Raw genomic sequence first — 20,937 nt, 5'->3', positions numbered from 1 at the left:
TTCTATAAAATGAATTGCCTAAATTCAACACTACAAGGTGACAATATACTAATGAACAGTTTCAAAAAACCCCTACAGTTTCTATGTGTAATTTTTAAAATATTATAATTATTAGTGCAAACTAATTATTTTAATGGCATAGGGAGCTCCTGCTGATGCAGCTAGGATTCTCATCTGTAATTTTATTGTTTAAGGGTGGAGGGGGAGGTTACAGGGTTAAATGATTCACCATCATCACAGAGCTAATATGTGTCAGGGGTGGTACACGACCCTAGGTCTTCCTAATGTTAAGACTGGCCTTCTCTCCTCTGTACAATGCTACCTCTCTGCTATTCCTAAGGAACCAAAAAAAAAAAAAAAAGAATCATGAAATGTGAACCAGTTTTAATGCCAAAGTATAATCTCATACTATACCCCTTTTCAGTTCCTTTTCTGACTAAAACAACAAAGAATCCATCAAATTTTATTTAAGGGATCTCCTTAAAACCAATGATCTCCCCAAATGGCATACCCTACGGATGATGTTTAATGAATGCTATCCTTCTCAACCACCATGACAGTATGGAGGAAGTGGCTAGGCATCACTGCCAGGTTATTCTTCATATTTAAAGGCTCTCAAAGACTAGGTGCACCGTTTATGAGGGATTCTGTGATGGATGGGAAGAAAGTTGCACTTGGTTGGTTTAAGCAGCAATAGAAATGGTGCAGTGATGCCTATGAATTGAGAAGACAGAACTTGAAGAATTGACCTGAACCTGGAGTTATAACCGCTGTTCTAGTACTCCCCAATTCATCACCCTCAGGATCCACAAGATCAATCAGAACTAGAAATACAAGACTCAACAGCCTGTGACATCCTTAAGTGGCAACTCTCCATTAAATTGGTCTTCGATTGAGGATTTATATGACAGGGGTCATGGAAATCTTGGGGTTAGATGATCTTTCCTTATAAAGTTAGCTATAATATTTCAGATGTGGGAAGCATTAATACATACATAGGACCTCTCATAAAAGAGGTAGCATTCCCATCAGTTACACCCTGTGTACCATGAATAGCAGGATAATGAATATGAAACTGCAAAACATATACATGGTTGGGGGTGGGGTGGAGTAAGGTTTAAGATCATGGAGCTAATGATGATGTGACTTCTTTCTTTGACATAAAATAATAAGGAAAAGAGAACATAGAATGGGGGTGTACATAGCAATAGAGCCAAGGTCAGTTAGAAGCAGAGAGAAGGCTAAAGAAGCCACACTCAAGAGAGTTTTGAATGAGACCACCTCAAATCATTTCTGAACCTAAACAACTCTCTCCAAAACTGGGGACCTCTGAATAGTCCATGTAAATGCAGTAATCATTTTTACATAAATGAGTAATCCTTGCAGTGGATAGATCACATTTATTTAACAGTCAAAGAATACACTGCAAACCAATGTGCAAAATGAATGCTATGTATAATAAAGAGGCCATCATTCCATCTACTGCTCCCTCTTTCCATACAAGATATCCAATATGCTTAGCCACATCTAAGTTCTCGATCCAATCATCCCAGAACAACTTTCTTAAAATACTGAACAATGGAAAGCTGACTGAGTAAATATTCCACTCTCTTCTTCTCCAACATTGGGAAGGTCTTGAATGAAAGAAAGGCAGGCATGCAGTATTTGCACAGAGGGATTACCTGCCCATGGGACATGTCCTCTTTTGACAGACACTAAATTGGCTAACTGCTAGAACAAATGAAAGGAATCTACATTTTGTAAAACGTTGACCCTTTTTTCACCCCAGTGAATGGTATTTTGTTCTTGCCCACAAGATGATAGCCAAAGGCCGTTGAACTCATCTTACTCTGAGTCCTGATAAGTGATAGAAGTCAAATTCAGGTCATGAGGACCATATATTTGTATTTCATGGATGATCTCTATAGCATGTAAACTTAACTGATCCACTTAATGCAGAGAAAAGCGCCTGGGTTAATGAACTGTACAATGTGAGCTTACTAGTGCATCCTCTAGATAACAGGTTAAATGGCTTTAAGAAACCGTGCAAACACGGAGATCTGACCTATCTCTACTGGGAATCCAAACAACAATGCCTTCCCGAATATGAACAAAATGCTACTAACATCTCTAGATCCCATATTCTAAATGTTAATGTCCAAATACCCTCTTCTGTCATGTCATCATATGTATATATTTGGTTTGCCAAATGTTCATCACATAATTGCCTTCTAATAAAACTAGATAAAAAATAAACTTCCCATCATTTCATTGGATTTCCTAATTTTGATCTAATGGATAGGATGTAGCTGGAGAACAATGGTCAATTTCAACAACTATTGCTCCAAACAGTCATATATTTGGTTCTGTTTGGGGGCATTTGGGATGCTTCTGCTTAATTTTTAAATGGAAATTGAAAAAGGTGGCATTTTAAAATCTTTAAAAACACATACATACATACATACACGCACACACACACATACTTCTTCCTCATACCAAAAGTCAAAAAGATCGAATCTTTAACTAAAACAATTTGTGAACTTTTCTGACCCTGACATATTCTGTGAAGAAGCCTGGCTGAAAAGTAGTATTGAAATGCAAACTATGACCTATACCTTACTTAAGGGAAAGAAGTAGAGATGGTCCCCCTCACTCCTGCACAGTATGTGCGCTCACTGGAAGAGAAGATGCTGTACCCTCACTCCCCAAGCCTTGGGTTAGGGAAACCAAAGGCGACGCACAAAGCTCTGTGTTCCTATGGGTGGTTGTTGGGACCACCAAATCAATCCACTGAGGTCACAGCATTCTCACAGTTGAAACTGGTCCTAAACTATGGGTCTCAAAATTAGCTTTTCTTCCCCTGTTATCTGAGGGATCCATCAGAAAGTGATAAACAGCAAGAGGGGCACATCAATTTTCCTTGATATGGCTCTTCAGGTCTTTGCTTCTCCCTCAAGCTGTTCACATCAGGACCTGTTCTCGAGTCTCTGGCAATCGAAGGGCAATCAGGCCTCCCCCAACCAGAGAGGAGGAAGCCAGAAGGATGGGAACCACTTTGGTTATCCCTACAAAGGAAGCAAAGATGGAATTTCCCAAGATGGCCCCAAATTTGCAGATGCCGTTGAGGATACCAAAGGCTGTCGCTCTGCAGAGGAAAAAAAAAGGAACAAAGGTAAACCAGAGTAGATAGAGCTAAACATGGTGACATTAGGTATAGCAGAGCAATCTTATTACCTCTGTCACTAACTACATATGTGACCTTGGACCAATTAATCTCCTTGGGCCTCAACTTTGTTATTTGTAAAATGAGGGGTTCAGGGATCTGTGAACTTTTTAAAAATAAAGTCTTATGTACTTCATTTAATTCATTTAAAAACTTTCTGAGGAGGTTTCCATAGGCTTTACCAGACTACCAAATGGATACATCAAAAAAAACAAGATTAAGAACCCCTGGAGTAAACTATGTCCTCTGGGGTCTAACTCTAAATATATGACCCTATGATCCCCATTTATTATTCTCAGGATAAGAGATTTACAGCAGGAAAAAAACCTCTTGATTCAGAATACAAGTAAGTTGAATGGAAGAGCACTAATCTGCTGTGGGTAACTCAGAACCACTGACCAAGGGCCACTTGGTTCAGGGTATTTATCATTCCCAACTGAGTTTTTATAGGGTGTAAATATGCTAGTTAGGAAGTCTGGATAGGTTTAGGTCATTAAAAAAGAATATTAGAGAACTCTAGGGATGTGGGAAAACTGCACTAGAGTTTCACTGTTAGTTACCTACTTTGGTATTACATCTACTTTCTTTTTTGCTGTTCTTAAGTCGTTTTCAGTCAGTCACGTCTGACTCTTTTTGACCCCTTTTGGGGTTTTCTTGGCAAAGGTGCTGGAGTGGTTTGCCATTTCCTTCTCCAGTTCATTTTACAGATGAGGAAATGGAAGCAAACAGGGTTAGGTGACTTGTGTAGGGTCAAACAGTTAGTAAGCATTTGAGGCTGAATTTAAACTCAGGTTTTCCTGACTGCAGGCCCAGTGCTACATCCACTGTGCCATCGAGCTGCCCACTTTCTTTCTTAATAAAGATTAATAGCAATACTGGCCTATAGAGTACATATCCATGCCAAGGGGCTATTTCAGGTGGACAAAAAGAAATAAGAGCACCAGAAGGTGCAATGTAGGAAACAGCAGGAGACAGAGATAAATGGTCTCCCAACCTCCTCCAGCTCCTATACTGTACTGGGACAGTGCTGACCTTGTCCCTTGTGATACCTGCTTCTGCCTCAGTTCAGGGACCAAGAATCCTCCTTGACCTTTAGTTTTATTCAAATTCCTGTTCTCTGCAGAAGAGAGGACCAGGATGGTGCCCCCAACATTGTTCTCTGTTACCTTATCCTCAGAGAGCTAGCATTTATATAGGGCTTCAAGGTTTGCAAAGCAGTCCACACATTAATTTCATTTGTTCCTCACAATAATGCTGTGAGGTAGGTGCTACTATCTTCACCATTTTACAGATGAGGCAACTTAAGTCAACCGAAGTTAAGTGACTCACCCGTGGTCACATAGCTAGTAAATATCTGAGGCAGGATTTGAACTCAGGTTCAAAAAAACTCAGCTATTATGTGACCCTAGGCAGTCACTTAACCTCAAGGTTACCAAAGATTAATCTGTGAGAAGGCAGGAGCTATGACCCTTGAAGAGATCTCCCTGTCTGTTCCTCTCTCCTCTCTCCTTCCCCCTTGAATTTCTTCCCCCTATGGCTCCAGCTAAAGGGAAGTATTTGTACCTGATCACAGCTAGACAACCACCAAGCCCAGGGAACAGACACTAGAGTACCGCAGGCAGTATTCACCTTTTGTTGGTGGGATACAGCTCCACCGTAATCACATCCAGAGCATTCCACGCAGCAATGCTGGCCCCGCAGAACAGGCACTGCCAGCCAATCATGGCAGACTCACTGTTGCCAAAAAACAGGAAGAAGCAGCAGACCGCCGATATCAGCATGGAGCCACCTTGAAAGGAGCCAAGAGAGAAAAGTATGGTATCAGTTTCTTAAGTCACACTCTCAACCAACCAGTTAAATATAGATATATACTTCAAGAAGAGTTAACCCATTCCATGAGGTAATCTCCAAACCCTAGCAAAAGACCAGGAAGGAAGTACAATGTTAACTTTGTCATTGTCCAGTCATTTCGGTTGTGTCCAACTTCATGACCCCATTTGGGGCTTTCTTAGCAAAGATACCGGAGTGGTTTGCCATTTTCTTCTCCAGTTCATTTTACACATGAGGAAACTGAGGCAAACAGGGTTGAGTAACTTGCCCAGAGTCACATGGCTAGTAAGTGTCTGAGGCTGAATCTGAACTCAGGTCTTCCTGACTCCAGGCCCACTATGCCACCTAGCTGTCCAAGATCACACAGCTATTTAGTGGCAAAGATTTCAACCTGGATCACCAGGTTCTTGATCCAGTGTAATTCCCACTGTACAAAAAAGGAGGGGTGAAGCCACAAATCACCAATGACTGACAAAAGGCAGACAGCCCTGGTCTTGACTGTTCTCCATTGTATACACATTTGTTCTACCATTCTTATATGCAAACTTAACCTTCTACTTATGCTCCATTATTCCAAAACTCACCTTTGTGAATATTATAAGATTAGGCCTGGTGGTGACCACCATGACAATCTCCCCTTAAGGAAGGTTATAGCTTATAGAATCTATGCATGGAAACCATTGTTATAAGATTAGGCCTGATGGTTTTAAGATCATCCTGACTGACCGTCTTCCCTTAAGGGAGGCTGTAAACTTATAAAACATGGAAAAATACTGACAACACAGCTGTGCTGTCCAAATAAATAACATTTTCTCTACCTCTAGCTTGTTTTCTCTCCCTAATAATGAACCCCCAAAACAGTATTTTTCCCTGACCCCTGACATGCAACTCAGTCAGTTCCAGCGAGGCCATCCAAAATTGCGGTATAAGACCCTCACTCTCAGAAGGGTACTTTGGGGCACACCCTCCCCTGCTGGAGCACCCTCTTCCTGCTGAATGGAGCCATGTCTCTGTGCTTCCAAACGTAGCACTGCCCTTATGTGAATTATATTCTACGTTAGTGTGTAGGTTTGAGCTGTACATCAGGTCTTCTTTTCATCTCTCCCCTTACTCCTTGTTCTCATCCCTTGTAATAAAGCTTCACATTGAACTGACTCTCATTACTCTGTACGTTATTCCCAGCACTCAAACTCATTAAGGGATTGTTTGCCCCAGTGTCTCTGGCTGGCTAATAGGTCTTTCCTTAGACATAAACTGGGCACCCAGACAAGGATTTAATCCATTGTCAGCCACATCTACACTGGGGACGTAGAGGACTGGGAGCCGTTGTAGAAAGCAAAGGCCAATAGAGGAACTCTATGTCCTCCTGAAGGGACTCCCTTATGCTAAAGAACTGTCACAAAACAGTAGACTATAAATCAATACTCCCAATTTGCTTCTTCATGCTTTAATGTCCTCAATTTTTAAAATTGACTATCTCCCTATCTTCCAGAAGGTAGAAATGAAGTGGCTTGATTGGCCACTGATTGGCCCGAGAGCTCTGCCCTTAGTCAATTCACCCCTATTTAGGCAATCTACTCCCCACTCCCTTGGCTTATCACATTGGTGCAGTACTTAGTATGGACACCTGACTGTCAGAACTCCCAAGCGGAAATGATCCACCAGCCTCAGCCTCCCCAGTATCAGGCATTATAGTCACGTACTACCTTGTCCCTTAATGTCCCCAATTCTAGAGGAATAGTCCCACAACTTTAATCCTATACCAAAAAGCCAATGAGGAGAAGAAGCAGAATTGGACAAATGGAAAAGAAAGTCCAAAAGCTCACTGAAGACAATACTTCCTTAAAAATTAGAATGGATAAAATGAAAGCTAGTGACTTTATGCGAAATCAAGACATTGTAAAACAAAACCAAAAGAATGAAAAAATAGAAGACAATGTGAAATATTTCATTAGAAAAACAACTGACCTGGAAAATTGATACAGGAGAGATAATTTTAAAATTATTAGACTATTTGAAAGCCATGATCAAAAAAAGAGCCTAGGCATCATCTTTCAAGAAATTATCAAGGAAAAAAGCTTAAGATATTGCACAACCAAGAGTACAAAAAAAAAAAAAAAAACAGGTTCCCTGGTGTAGGAAGATTTCCTCTCCACCTCTCACCACTGTAGGTCCAGTCAACATAGGGAGCGAATTGTTGCAATTCTGATGGGAAAGCTAGAAGTGTCAGCCAATTGCCAGACTATAGGCGTATGTTGTATCAAGGGCCTGAGAGTTGGGATACAGCAATACAAAAAAGGCAGCAGTGGTTATAGGGAGAGTATGTATGTTCCACTAATGCTTTCCCATGAAAGTTGCGGTGGAATAAAAGGGTCTGTATGGGAGTATGTGGAGGCTGAAGATGTGCCCTCTGCAACACAAGAGTGAGCCTGAGGATGTTCTGATGAGCAGGAATGAGAGACTGAGAAGGTGTTAAAGGGCTTATGGATTGGGAAAAAGATGGAGGAATATGAGCAGCAACCCAGTTGAACTCTCCTAACATTCCCCTCCAAACTTAAAATAACTCCTCAAATCAAACTTTGGAGCCACAACAGAAGGTCATAGTGGGGTATTTTTCCAGCCTAAGACAACATAGGAAGTCAGCAAGAGGGGTCTGTGACACGGGGTAGGCGCCGGCCCAGAATGCAGCAGGAGCACCAGGGGTAGGCCTCGGAGGAGGCCTTGACAGCACTAGCCTCAGGAGCTCTCAGCCCAGAGATACTAAGGGCGTCAGACAACTGGTCAGAAAGAGAGAGATTACAGGGGACCTTTGGCTGGTGCTGATTGGCACCTCTATCGCCCATAGACAATTCCGGGTTGCAGGTCCAGAAAGGAGAGGAACGTGGTCGCACTTCCAGGACCAGAAAGAGGCCTAGCGCTTGTGGCCGCAGGGGAGCAGAGGCCCTTTCTGGGTAAAGACCGGAGTGCAGACCAGGAGAGCGGTGACCACACCTCTCCCCGCATCACAACACCTTAGAAGGCCCCCAAATTTACAGACCTCCAGAACCAGCTCTGAAAACAGCAGCACGAAAAAGCCCGAAGCTTCCCAATTCCAAACGACTCATGATTTAAAAAAATGCCATCCACCTCCAGAGATACAACTGAGGAACTCTGCGTACAAATTAAAGTATAATTTCTTTCTTTTTTTGCTTTTTTTGGTGATATATCTGATATGGAAATATGTTGTGCACAATTTCACACATATCATTAATTGATATTTTGCTTGCCTTGTCAGGTCCTATGACTACCCTTTTACAGATCTGTCATTATTGCCCCCATTTATATAATTATTACTCCCATTTTACAGATTTGCACCTACCTCCCAGGGCTGTTTTAAAGATAAAACGAGATATTTGTAAAATGCTTTGTAAACCTTAAAATGTTATGTAGCTAAATGATTGGCTGTTATACAACTGAATTTATATATCTGGATCATCAGCATAGTTCTTGAGTTTTGATTTCTACTCTTCTTTCCAGATAATAAGATAATCCCTCACACTGTGTCTTTTGGTCAGTCAGTCAATTATTATTAAGCACACACTATGTGCCTGGCACTGTGCCGAGCACGGTAGCTAAAAAGGACAAAAGACAGAGCCTGCTTTCCAGAAGTTCACAGTCTACCAGGGAAGACAACATGCAAACAACTATGAATAAGCAAGCTACATGTAGGATAATTTTGAAATAACTAATAGAGGGAAGGCATTTGAATTAAGAGAAAATTGGAATGACCTCCTGTAGAAGGCAGGATTTTAGCTGGGACATCAAGAAAGCCAGTGACGTCAAGAGGCAGAGAAGAGGAATTGAGAGTGTTCCAGGCATGGGGACACCAATGAAAAAACATGGAATGGGGAGATGGAAAGTAAGTGGGCCAGTGTCACTGGATCACAGAATATGTGCAGAGGAGTAAGAAGACTAGAAAGCTGGGTTAGGAGGGAGGGGGTTAGTTCACGAACAGCTTTGAGGACTAGAGGATTTTATATTTGATCCTTGAGGTGATAAGAAGCCACTAGAGTTTATTAAGTAGAAGGGCAGCATGGTCAGACCTAAGCGTTAGGAAGATCGCGTAGAGTAGCAGCTCGGTGGTGCAGTGGGTAGAGCTCCGGCCTTGGAGTCAGGAGGACCTGAGTTCAAATCCAATCTCAGACCAGACACTTGACACTTCCTAGCTGTGTGCCTCTGGCAAGTCACTTAAACTCAATTGCCTCACCCAAAAGCAAAAAAACCAAAAAAAGACAAAAATCACTTAGATAGCTGAATATAGGATGAACTAGAGTGAGGAGAGGCTAGTGGAGGCATCTATTATAGACAGTCTTCCTCAGAGAGTTTAGCCACAAATGAGAGGAAACAAATGGGATGGCAGCTAGCAGAGATAGATAGATCAAATGAGTTCTTTTTTGAGGATGGGTGAGAGATTATACAAGGAAGTTAGGGGGCAACCTTACACAGCAATTCCATCAATAGGCATAAAGATGTTTCGTGAGAGATAGGTTTGGGGGAGGAGAGAATGATGATCCCCTTTTTTGGAAACGTTGAGATTGAAGTACAAGCAGGACATCAAAGTAAAAGCACGTAGCAAGTCGTTTGAAATGCAAGATGGAAATCGGGATGAAACACGCAGATTTGGCAGCCCTCTGCATATAGGTGACCAAAAAAGCTATTGAACGGATGTGATTTCCAAGGAAGAGAACATAAAAAGGAAAAAGAATTAGGCCAAAGACAACCCATTGTTTCAATGAACTGCTCAGAGAAAAGGTTCCAGTATGTTTTTTGTACAAGTCACACACACACACACACACGCACATACATACCACACACACGCATACATATGTATATATATGTATATATGTGAATTGAAGCAAATGGGAAATAGAGAATCTTTAAGATCCAACTAAATATTTGTCCTTAGAACATATTAGAACATGAAAACATTCATCAGTAAAGAAGTGGGATATTACAGAATGTTGTGTGCATTCTTTTTTTCCTTTTTACAAGGGACAGTTCAGTGTCAGTCGGGGGAAAAAGTGTCAACAGATCATTTTAAAAATCCTAATTATTAGGTCCAGTTTTTCATTATTACCTTTTATTTTATTCATATTTTTGAAATCAGCTTGAACCTGGAATCAGTGAAATAATTCAATTCAATTCAAGAAATACTTATTCTAGGGGCAGCTAGGTGGTACAGTGGATAAAGTGGATAAGGCACTGGCCCTGGAGTCAGGAGGGCCAGAGTTCAAATCCAGGCTCAGACACTTACTAGCTGTGTGACCCTGGGCAAGTCACTTAACCCCGATAAAACAAACAAACATTTATTCTACTACTTATGATATGAACAACTACAAGTTAATATTATTAACTAGGGATTTCATGATGAGGAAAAAAGGGACCATATGTCTCTCCTTGACCTTGTGTGACAACCACAAAACAGTTAAGGAGGGGTGGGAAATCTACTCCCTCCAAATTCATAAATTGGCATGTGGTGCACTCTCTGCATTGTCTGCCCTCCATGATCAGGAATAACTTTCTCTTCATTACAAGATATTGGATTTAAACATTAGGTTTTTCTCTTACCAAAGTTTTCTACCCCTCATTTTTGTCTACTGCCTTAAAAAAAACTTTCTCAGGGTACTTTCCAAAATGTTATTTCATCACATTCTCACAGAAACTTTGTAAAATGGAGGGAGCAAGTATGATTCTATCCATTTTGCAGATGAGAAAACTGAGTCACAGAAAGGGTAAATGATTTCTTCACAACCACAAAGTTGCTTATTGGCATAACAAACATGTCTCCCAAGTTATCTGTATGTCCCTGAATATAGGATGCCCCCAAGCTCACCAATCATCTTGATTCTCCCAATTTTGTCCATGAGCAGAGCTGATACAATGTTGCCAGGTAATACAGACAGACTGCCAAGGAAGCTAACAAGGTAAATTAGGAAGTCATTGTCTTCTTCAAAGTCCAAGTGGCACCCCTCTTTCTGCTCCATAAAGGTGGTGTTGATGAACTGGCAACCAATGAATTTATGGTGATAGAGATCTGTAAGGGAAAGAAGCCAAGGTTAAAACAGTTTACTCATGAAATGGAAGCTCACTGGGGGCATCTCATCTTCAGCTCTGTCCCCAGTTCCTAGCACTGTTTCTTGAATTTATAACAGGCACTTAATAAATGTCTATTGAATTTCATTATTGAATTCGAAGAAGGAAGAGGACGGGGTAAGGAGAGGGTGAATCATAAACATACGCTGTCTCCATGGGTGGTGAAGGATGTGTGTCAGCATTGGCAAAGAAAGTTCAGGTGGGGAGAGAGGGGAGGGAGGAAGCCTTTTAAAAATGTAATTAACTGTTCAAAATTCTAAGTAAGAAAGAGATCATCAGGCTTAAAAATAAAAAGTAAATTATTTGTGGAATTAATAATAATTAAAACTATATAATTCAAGTATAGTCAATTTATGAGTTATTCATTGAAGCTTAAAATATTTGTGAGATATCCTTGATTTTTTTTTTAATTTGACCTTACAAAGGACAACCATAGAGACAGGGATTGGACCTGTGATTTTATTGATATAGAGAACTGCCAGGTAAGGAAACTCCCTCTATCCCTTCATTTATCAAAGGGCATTGACACATTATTTCAAATGAGACAATGTTTGTAAAAAGCATTTAGCACAGACTCTGGCACACAGTAGGAGACATATAAATGCTTACTTCCTTCCCCTCCCTTCATTCTCTCTGTGGTACTCTAAGATACGCCCACTAAACATTCTTATTCCCATTTCACAGATGACAAAAACTGAAACGTGGAAAAGTTTGAGCAACTTGCTCAATGTCATGAAAATAATTAGAGGGTAAAGCTGGGACTAAAACCCATGCAAGTCTTCTGAATGCCACTTTTTCCACTAGATGATGATGTCATCTTCATCCTATCCTGCTCCAGATGGTTTTCCTAGGAACAGGCAATGACATGGTGATTTATAAACCTAAAAGCACCATGTGTATGTGTGCTATTATTAGGGAGAAGGAAGGGAGCTGGTCCTGTGATTTCACTGGGATGAGGAACTCCCAGATGAGAACACCCCTCTATCGAGGCAGTACAGCATTTTCTCTGTAGCTTTTAGTCTAGGAAATTGGCCTAGAGCATTGAAAAGTTTAGAGACTTGCTCTAGGGTCACACTGCCAGAAAGTTTCAGAAGCAAGATTTGAACCCAGGTTTTCCTGGGTCCAAGGTCAGCTCTCTGTCCTCTACTCCATACTGCCTCTCAGTGTTATTATTACTGTTGTTGTTACCAATGAGAGCTATTCTGAGCTAAGCATCTCTGCCTGTTTCCTGCTTGATATTGCTGTTACCTGTGTTATAGAAGACAGTGGATTCAATAGTGCAGTTTTTGAAGAAAGTCCCAGGAGACACCACATCTTCAAAATAGCATTCATCAAAGAAGGAAGACTCAAAGATTACATTCTTGAATTTCATCTTGTAGAACCTGTAGAAAAGGTATTATCCCACAGTGACATCAGTTACGATGATTTACACAGTGAAAATGGAGCCTTGAGATGCTAATGGGAAGAAGAAGAAGACCACAGCTTAGGCAGGTGCTGAGGACTCTGCAGGATAAAAGACACTTTGACACCATATTCAATTCAAATCAATCCCAAAAGCATTAGCACCTGCCAAGTATAGAGGACACTGTGGTAGGTTCTGGAGGACACATAAAGCCCATATAAGATAATGTTTGCCCTTTGATTTCGTGGATACTGGAACTTCCCCCACCTTTGAATATCATAGCAGCCTAGAGCAGGGTTGTCCAAGGCCTTCCACCTCAACCAAATTCAAATGGAATTGGCAAATATTTAACAAAATAAATAAAATGCAACATAGATCATGTTAATTTATGGTTTTCTAAGTCGGCCTGCAGGGATCTGTCTCTATTTGAAAACACTGGGAGAGAGGCGTCAGATCACTGATGTTATGTGACTTGCCCAGAGTCATGCAGCAAATAAGTATCAGAGGTCAGAGTTCAACCCAGGCTTTCCTGCTTCCAACTCCCTCTATCCACTCTACCAGGCTGTCTCTGGCAACATGTATGCAGTTATCTATAATACAAACAGGACATAAATGTATAAGAGAAGTTCAGAGTGATATAATACAAGGTTCACATACTTTATCTATCTAGGTTCGGCATGATATAATGTAAGGTTCCATACTTTATCCATCTATTCTTCCCAGTTTGCTGTTTGTTTATTCATCATTTAGAAAGAATTGTGCCCTGCCTCACTACTCAAAGAGTTTGAATCAGTATTACTTAGCACTGCAATAAAGGTTCACCTGAGAACCTCATCATCACCAGGAGGTGACCCATGATGCTTGAAGGTTATAACAGGACAAGCACTGGCAGATGTGATGGCCCAGGTGGGTTGATTACTCAAGTCTCAGTCTAGGTCCACTTCTTATCCCTCTCACAAAGTCACTGTCAAGCCTGAGACAACTCCTCAGATAAATAAGGAATACCTCTGCTATGAGATGCCAGGTCTCAGATCCACATGAATTTGCAAGCCTAATGTGTTTTACTCTGGAAGCCTATTGCTTCGACATCCCTCTTTAACAAAGAAATAAAGCATTCATGGGGCATTTAGTGATCTCCTACTGTTCTGCCAAGGGCAAATGATATAGAAGAGCCATAAATCACAGAGGAAAATAGTAAGTACACAGGCCTTGAAATATTCCTCTCAGGGAGTTATAAAAAGCTTCAGATATATGGGAGAAACGAAAAGAGATAGGCCTGTGGGACACATTCCAGAACTTTAAGATTCAAGTTAATTTCTGTAATGTGTTTGTAAACTTTATAAATAAGTACAGCTCCCCTCATGCCCAATTCATAATTTCTCTATTGAGCTAATCTTTATTCAGAAGAGCATTGGAGTTGAAAGAAAAATCAGCACAGAGGAATAGTATGTTGGAAATTTTCTATTAAAAAAAATGCCGCTGTGATGTACAAACAGTTGGTATTCTTGAGCCCCCATCAAGAGCTGTGCTATTCGGGCCATTCTTTGAGCCAAGAGCACCTAACCCTTACTAATGGATCTGGTTTGGGTCCAAGCACAACCATCCATACCTGTCTTACCTCTGTGTGGCCTGAAAATAAAGGTCTGGAATTCTACCTTTAGCCCTGGCCTAAATTACCCAAGTAACTATAATAGTAGGAAGGAGGTTGTAAATATCTATATAACATCTGAGAACTACAGTTCTGTACCTCAGATCAGCTCCACCCATAGAGTCAAGAGGACAAAAATAAAAGGTGACCTCTCTCCAAGTATCTGGAAATGATCTCAAAGTCAGAGATGCCTGGAATGGTAGCAAGTTTGCCTTGCCTCCATTGTTGATGAGTTAGTGATATCAAGAAGCTTTCAGAGACCCTTGTCAGCAGCAGGTCACCAAAAGATGGAGGTGCCAGATGAGGAGTTTTGTCTGCTCCCAAGTCCATGTGTTTATGCTGTAAGGAAGAGCCTCAGCCTCATTTTTCTCATCTGTAAAATGAGAGGGTTGGACCTCAATGGCCTCTAAAGCCCCTTCCAGTTCTAAATCTATAATCCCACAATACTTCCTAGAGAACTAGGAAAGTCTGTAGTTGGAGTAAGTCAAAGCCAGGGGACTTATTAAAGCACTCAAAACATAATTCCAAGCCCTTTGATGAATGTGGGGAAAATCCACTAATCTCCTTCCTCTTATACTTTGAGAAGCCTTAGGGGCCAACATGTACATAATTTAAACTTTCACTCCAAAAAAGGCAGTTAAGGAAAACATGAGACGAGTTTGGTTAGGCCTCCAAATTACTAATAGCAATAATATTTACGTAGTTCTGTAAGTTTTACAAAGCGCTTTAGAAATCTTATCTCATTTTATCCTCACAACAACCCTGGGAGGCAGGTACTGTTATTATTATCATCCCTATTTTACAGATGAGGAAGGTGAGGCAGATAGAAGTTAAGTGACTTACCCAAGGTCACAGGGCTAGTGTATGGGGTATACTTGAACTCTAATTTTCCTAATTTCAGGTCCAGCCCTCTATGCACTGTACAACCTCACTACAAACTGCAGAGGTTCAGTGGCAACTAGGAATTATAGTCAAATTCTTCTTCTAAAGTGACAGAATCGGCCCTGCTTGATTTAGCGCAAGGATCACAGTGATGTGTGAATTGGAGATTCTTCATATAGAGCTTTTCTGAAATAACTAATTGTGAATGCTTTGACTCTTTCTAGATACTACAAATACTGACTGATCTAGAATGACGGTTTTACTGTCACTTTTCTAAGCATTATGAGTTTTTCTCATGGAAAACCCAATAATACTACTCCAGTAGTTTCTCATTCAATTAGTGCTATAGATTGTGTAGGTAATAGGGCTGGGAGCATTGAGCTGAAATATCTGGTTACTTGGTGCCCATGTTTTCTGTCTGAATTTTGTTAAATTGAATTCACTCATTGATTCACCCTCCAGCTGAGAGTTGCCCTCCCAAAAAAAAATCCCTCCATCATATTTATTTTGTATATATGCTGTATATATTTCTATGTGTAGATGTTGTTTTCTCCAATAGAATGTAAGCTTTTTGAGAACAGGGACTGTTTTATTTTTGTCTTTGACAGAAGATACACTTTGTATTTTGTCTTTGTCTTTGTATAAATGTTTGTTGACTAACTGAGCTGTAAATTTTAGTTTATAGAGGGAAAGGGGTGGTCCAGAATTATTATTTTATCCAAGAAAGGAACTTACGGTATAGACACTCCTTCCACCAATGTAGATTGACAGCTTGTCTGCAGTACATGATCAATATGCAAATTAATTAACATTTATTAATTGCCTCCCATGTGCCAGACATTGTACTAAGCTAGTACATGTCAGGGGCAGGAATTAAACTGAGATGGGACAGAAATAATAATGTAGACCTTGTTTGGAGGACTGTTAATTAAATTGTCCGTTCATTTTTTTTCCAACCCACCTTCATCATTCAACAAATATTTGCTGAACTTAAGTGTTTGACCTTGTGCTAAGTGATCTGTAGGATACAAAGATGAATAAAAACTCACCTCAACTTTCAAGAACTTATAATTTAGCATAGCTCAAAGAAAGCAGTGAGTAATAAATGCCTGAAGCATGGTTCAAAGTGCTATGGAGGCTCAAACGAGAGTGGGACCACTTCTGGACTGAGAGGGAACAGGAAACCCTTCACAAAAGAGCTGAAATGTCAGCTGTGTTTTGAAGGTCCGTAAGATTTTAAGACAGTGACAGGAGTGGATAAATAGTCCCTCTTTTCTTTATAGTATGGACTTAGCCAAGTAATGTCTGTTAGTATTTAAATATTATCCTAATCTATCCTGATATTACCCTTTCTATCCTTTCCCCTGAAGTAATTCCTAACCCAGTGGACTAGATTTTCAGGGCCCAGGAGAAGAAGAAACCTCTTCCTGATAAAGTGTTGTTTGGTTTCCATGAAGAAACTTGAGAGGGTCATTTCTGACACTTAGATTAAGGTTTAAATTTCAATTTCCACCTTTGTTCCCATCCTACTTTTCAAATCTTGGGAAATTACCGTAACATATGTCTCTCCTTCTTGGTTCCTTCATCCTTGGAATTGAGAGGATTAGATTTTAAAGGGAGTTTCCTAAACTGAGACATTCTGGCAATGGAATTTTCCTTTAAAAAGAGAAGGTTTTTTTTAATATGCTAATTATTCAAGTATATTTAATCTATATCCAAGCCAATGTGGTCATATTTAATAAGACTAGAAGTGCTAAAAGATTTTGTAAGGAAGCAGAGAAACATTTGAGTTTTACCAGATTGGAGGGATCTAAAACAAGGTCTTTCCTATCGAAGACCACCAGATGTCAGTGTGACCTAAGGAAAAAGAGCTCTTCGTCTATTACGGTCTAATTAACTGATTTGTTACTCCTACCTATTCATCCATCATACTCCTGGGAGGGCCTGCTAGAAAAACTCCTAAAGCAAGAAAGCCCTGAATAGGAAAAGTCAAAAAGACTGGAAATGAGTGAGTCAGCTAACAGAATCCATTTTTCACATAAAGCTTAGTTTTCAAATCTACCACTTTATATGTTGTGGTGAGATCACAAAGGGATTTCATCATTACTTCAAAGGGTGAGTCTAAAATCAAGTTTAATATTTTATAGCCCAAACCACCCAGGAACAAAGTGACCTATGATAGAAAGATGTATAGCACACTAAATCCTTGAAATAATATTGTCCTTGGGTTCAGTGCCATCAGACCATATTAAGGGGGAAACCACCCAAATAAGGTTTCTTGCTTTGCAATTAATAGTACCATTGAAAGAGGTCCGATTCATTCTAATGAATTTCTGCTCCAAAACAAATAGTAGCATAATAAGGATCCACTTAAATTGCACACGTGTTCATGGTGCCTGCGGACTTTTCCTTTTTGGAGGATCATAGAACATTAGAATTAGAAAGGACCTTAGAGATTATCAAGTCCAACTTGTCCTTTGACAATTGAGGAAACTAAGGCCCCAAAAGGTTAAGTGACTTACTGAAAATCACACAACTAGTAGCGGCAAAGGTAGATTTAGAACATGAGTCTACCATACCAAAATCCATGATGCACAGACAGTGTTGGAACATTTCTACTACAATGATGCCCCATTTATCCAGTATTTTCAGGGAATGATGTTTTACACATAGGGGAATTTTCCAATTGACTGAAACCATGTTCAGTGCAAATCTTTCTAAAAGATATCTTCATAGTGTTCTCTTAAACACAGAATAGAATGAACACAAATTAATTTCTTTGTTGAATTTCCTTCCTTCAGTATCATCATGTGAATATAAATTACTACACTGTCCCATAATACAGTCCTATAACACTGTCTTATAACATCCTTGAGTGTTATTGAAATATGTTGGGATACTTTACTATATAACTGCTGGTTTTTTTAGTACTCATATCTGCTTCACATAGTTTTCCTATCTCAATTTCTGTCAGGCTGTTAGCTGTCTTGCTGTGTGCCTGTCTGCAGAATCAAACACAACATATCCCCATTTGCCAATTCCATTTTTTCTTCTTATAATCAGCTAAGAGCTAATAAGCCAAATATTGTCCATTAAAGTTGCATGTAAGAATAGTAACAGCCACATTGTATGATGACTAACTTTGATAGACATCTCTTCTTGGCAATGCAAGGATCTAAGAACTCCAAACGACTTATGATGGAAAATGCTATCCACATACAGAAAAAGAACTACAGAGTCTGAATGCAGATTGAAGCATATTATTTGCTCTCTCTCTCTCTCTCTCTCTCTCTCTCTCTCTCTCTCTCTCTTTGTTTCTTCTTTCCCATGGCTCCTCCCTTTGGTTCTAATCCTTCTTTACAATATGACCAATGTGAAAATAGGTTTCATATGAATATATATAGAGAGCCTATATCAAATTGCATGCCATCTTGGGGTGGGGGAAGGGGAGGGATGAGGAGAAAATTTGGAACTTAAAATCTTATGGAAGTGAATGCTGAAAACTAAAAATAAATTTAAAAATTTTTTTAAAAATAAAAAATAAAATAAAATTGATGTAAGAGTAAAAATGTTCTAACTGAAAGCTTCTCCTTTAAGACAAATGAATATGTATGGACTTTTCAGACATTTACTTAAAATCCAGTAGAGTGCCTAGTACATATCCGGTGCCCAACAAATGCTTGTTATATTACTATTTTAATTGTTTGAGGAGATCTTCTACTTGCTTTCAGGTTCTCAGCTAGGTTATAGGTAGTTGAGGTTGCTGAGTAATTGACCAGTAGATAAGTGAAGTGTTTCTATACCACCATTAAAGAAATCTCACCACTACCCCCATATCATCACCATATCCAATTGTTTATATCTTTTTTTATTTTGAAATAAAATTAATATATCAAGAATTGGGTAAACTTTTAAAGTTTCATATCTCTCAAAAGAAATTCAGTGCACTGAAATGAAGCCTCCTTCCAAGAACTGTCTTCCATTCAACTCTAAATAAACACTTCTACCATATTTTCCAGCATGGATGGCTGGAGTTTGCCAAAATTCCAAAGAAAGCAACACCATTTGGTCAGATAAATAGGGATGCATTTAAAATGACCTGAACCTGAAAAATAAATTATAATCAATAAAATAACTGCCTTATGTCTTTATTCAATCTGAACTGAAAAGTTTATGGATTCCTCTTAGATTAATCTAGTAGAGAAAATAATAACATGCTCTCTCAGAGAGCCTCAATTAAATTGAACCATTTATCTAACTGAATATATCTCCAATATAAATTGGGAAACAGCAAGATATAATGAGTAGAGAGTGGGTATCAGGGCAGGAAGACCTTAGTTCAAATCCTGCCTATGGTGGTTACATAAGCCTGAGAAAACAACTTAACTCCTCAGGGTCCCCAGACAATTCTATAAAACTGCACATAGCAGGTGCCAATCTGCTTCAGTGGAAGGAATGTTATCACTGTGAGTTCCCTATGCCACTGAAATCCAGGTCCAGTTTTTTAAATAGATTTATATATATGTATATGTATATAATATATAACCAGCAGTTCTGTCATGGATTCAGAATTATATACTTATCATGGATACATAGGTGAGTAACAGAGGCTACTTATGTACATGCCTATAAACCTAGGAGATCCGAGGACCAGGATTCTCATATTCTAAGAATTCAACTGGAAAAATGTCAGAGCAAAATTACTATTTCCACTACAAGCAAAGGTATAGAAACCCCAATGAATAAAGGTATAAAGCAATGTATCAGAGTAAATATGCAGTCTCTAATATATTAATGTATTACATAGTGCCCCCCTCCGCCCCACTCAGTTTGCCATCCTACTCTCTCTAGAATGAGTTGTTTTCTACTCTCCCACTCTGACATAAGGGAAGCCCAAGCTCTTTCACTTACTTATCATTGAAGAACTTCCCATGTTCATGCACCTGGTTCTCCAACGTAAAATTGAATGTGACATGTTCCAGATGCTCATGTGTAAAGATCTTCTCCTTAGCCCTGTAAGCTTCATCTTGAATATGGCGAATCATGTCTGGGAACCAAACTATTAGGCCATAGTAACTGCAGCAAAAAAAAAAAAGGCAGGAAGATCAGAGTATCAAGATCCACTGTGCTTTTTGATTAATTCTCTCTCTCTCTCTCTCTCTCTCTCTCTCTCTCTCTCTCTCTCTCTGCCTCCCTCCCCTGCCCTCTCCCTTTTCTCTCTCTCTCTGTCCCCTTTCTGTATGTGTATGTATGTATATATGTATGTATATATTATATATACACATATACAGAAAGAGATAGATGGACATATATATACACTTTGGTTTTTGTTTGTTTCATGGTATTTATATTTACTGAGTTTTCCAGGTAACTTTGGCAATATTTAAATTTATCCTTTCAGATTAATACATGGGGAGCCCTCTAAGTGGTTTAATCTGTAGCCTGCCTTGGTTTACCTACAGAGCCTATTGAACAAGGTTTGTCTCCTCAAGGGAAATAGGAGATTGTGACTCTGTTTAAGTTCAACTTTTATGACATTGAAGGAAATATGGGATTATGATTTTTTAACTGTCATGACCACAATACACTAGTGCCCTGTTATAAGTTTAAGTTCTCTAGCTTATAGCCACTAAAGCTTACTCAAATTGATTTGGCACAAGCAGCAAAGATTAGGATGATACAAGTGAGGAAAGAGGAATGATATATCAGATTCTGCTGTGAAATTTGCCTCTGTGTGTTTTGTGACAATGAGTGAAAAATGTTTCCATTCTTCCTCCAATCATTTTGGACCAGCAGTACTAATACCAAGGTCACATTTCT

General features: G+C 39.6%; 1 protein-coding gene across 1 annotated transcript in view; it reads right to left on the bottom strand.

Annotated features, from left to right (window-relative positions):
• Nucleotides 1-1,383: 1,383 nt before the first annotated feature.
• SV2B (synaptic vesicle glycoprotein 2B) overlaps nucleotides 1,384-20,937 on the bottom strand; it is a 108,370-nt gene continuing 88,816 nt past the window's right edge. The window contains exons 9-13 of the mRNA XM_027852136.1: nucleotides 20,029-20,193; nucleotides 12,434-12,567; nucleotides 10,926-11,126; nucleotides 4,853-5,012; nucleotides 1,384-3,145 (exon numbers count right to left, since the gene is read on the bottom strand). Of these exons, the coding sequence (XP_027707937.1) occupies nucleotides 2,962-3,145; nucleotides 4,853-5,012; nucleotides 10,926-11,126; nucleotides 12,434-12,567; nucleotides 20,029-20,193 (844 nt within the window). The 3' untranslated portion in view covers nucleotides 1,384-2,961. The remainder of the gene's footprint in view (nucleotides 3,146-4,852; nucleotides 5,013-10,925; nucleotides 11,127-12,433; nucleotides 12,568-20,028; nucleotides 20,194-20,937) is intronic.

The sequence above is a fragment of the Vombatus ursinus genome, unplaced genomic scaffold (assembly GCF_900497805.2).
Source record: "Vombatus ursinus unplaced genomic scaffold, bare-nosed wombat genome assembly UNPS02009205.1, whole genome shotgun sequence".
Classification (NCBI taxonomy): domain Eukaryota; kingdom Metazoa; phylum Chordata; class Mammalia; order Diprotodontia; family Vombatidae; genus Vombatus; species Vombatus ursinus.
This window is presented reverse-complemented; position numbering and strand designations above follow the sequence as displayed.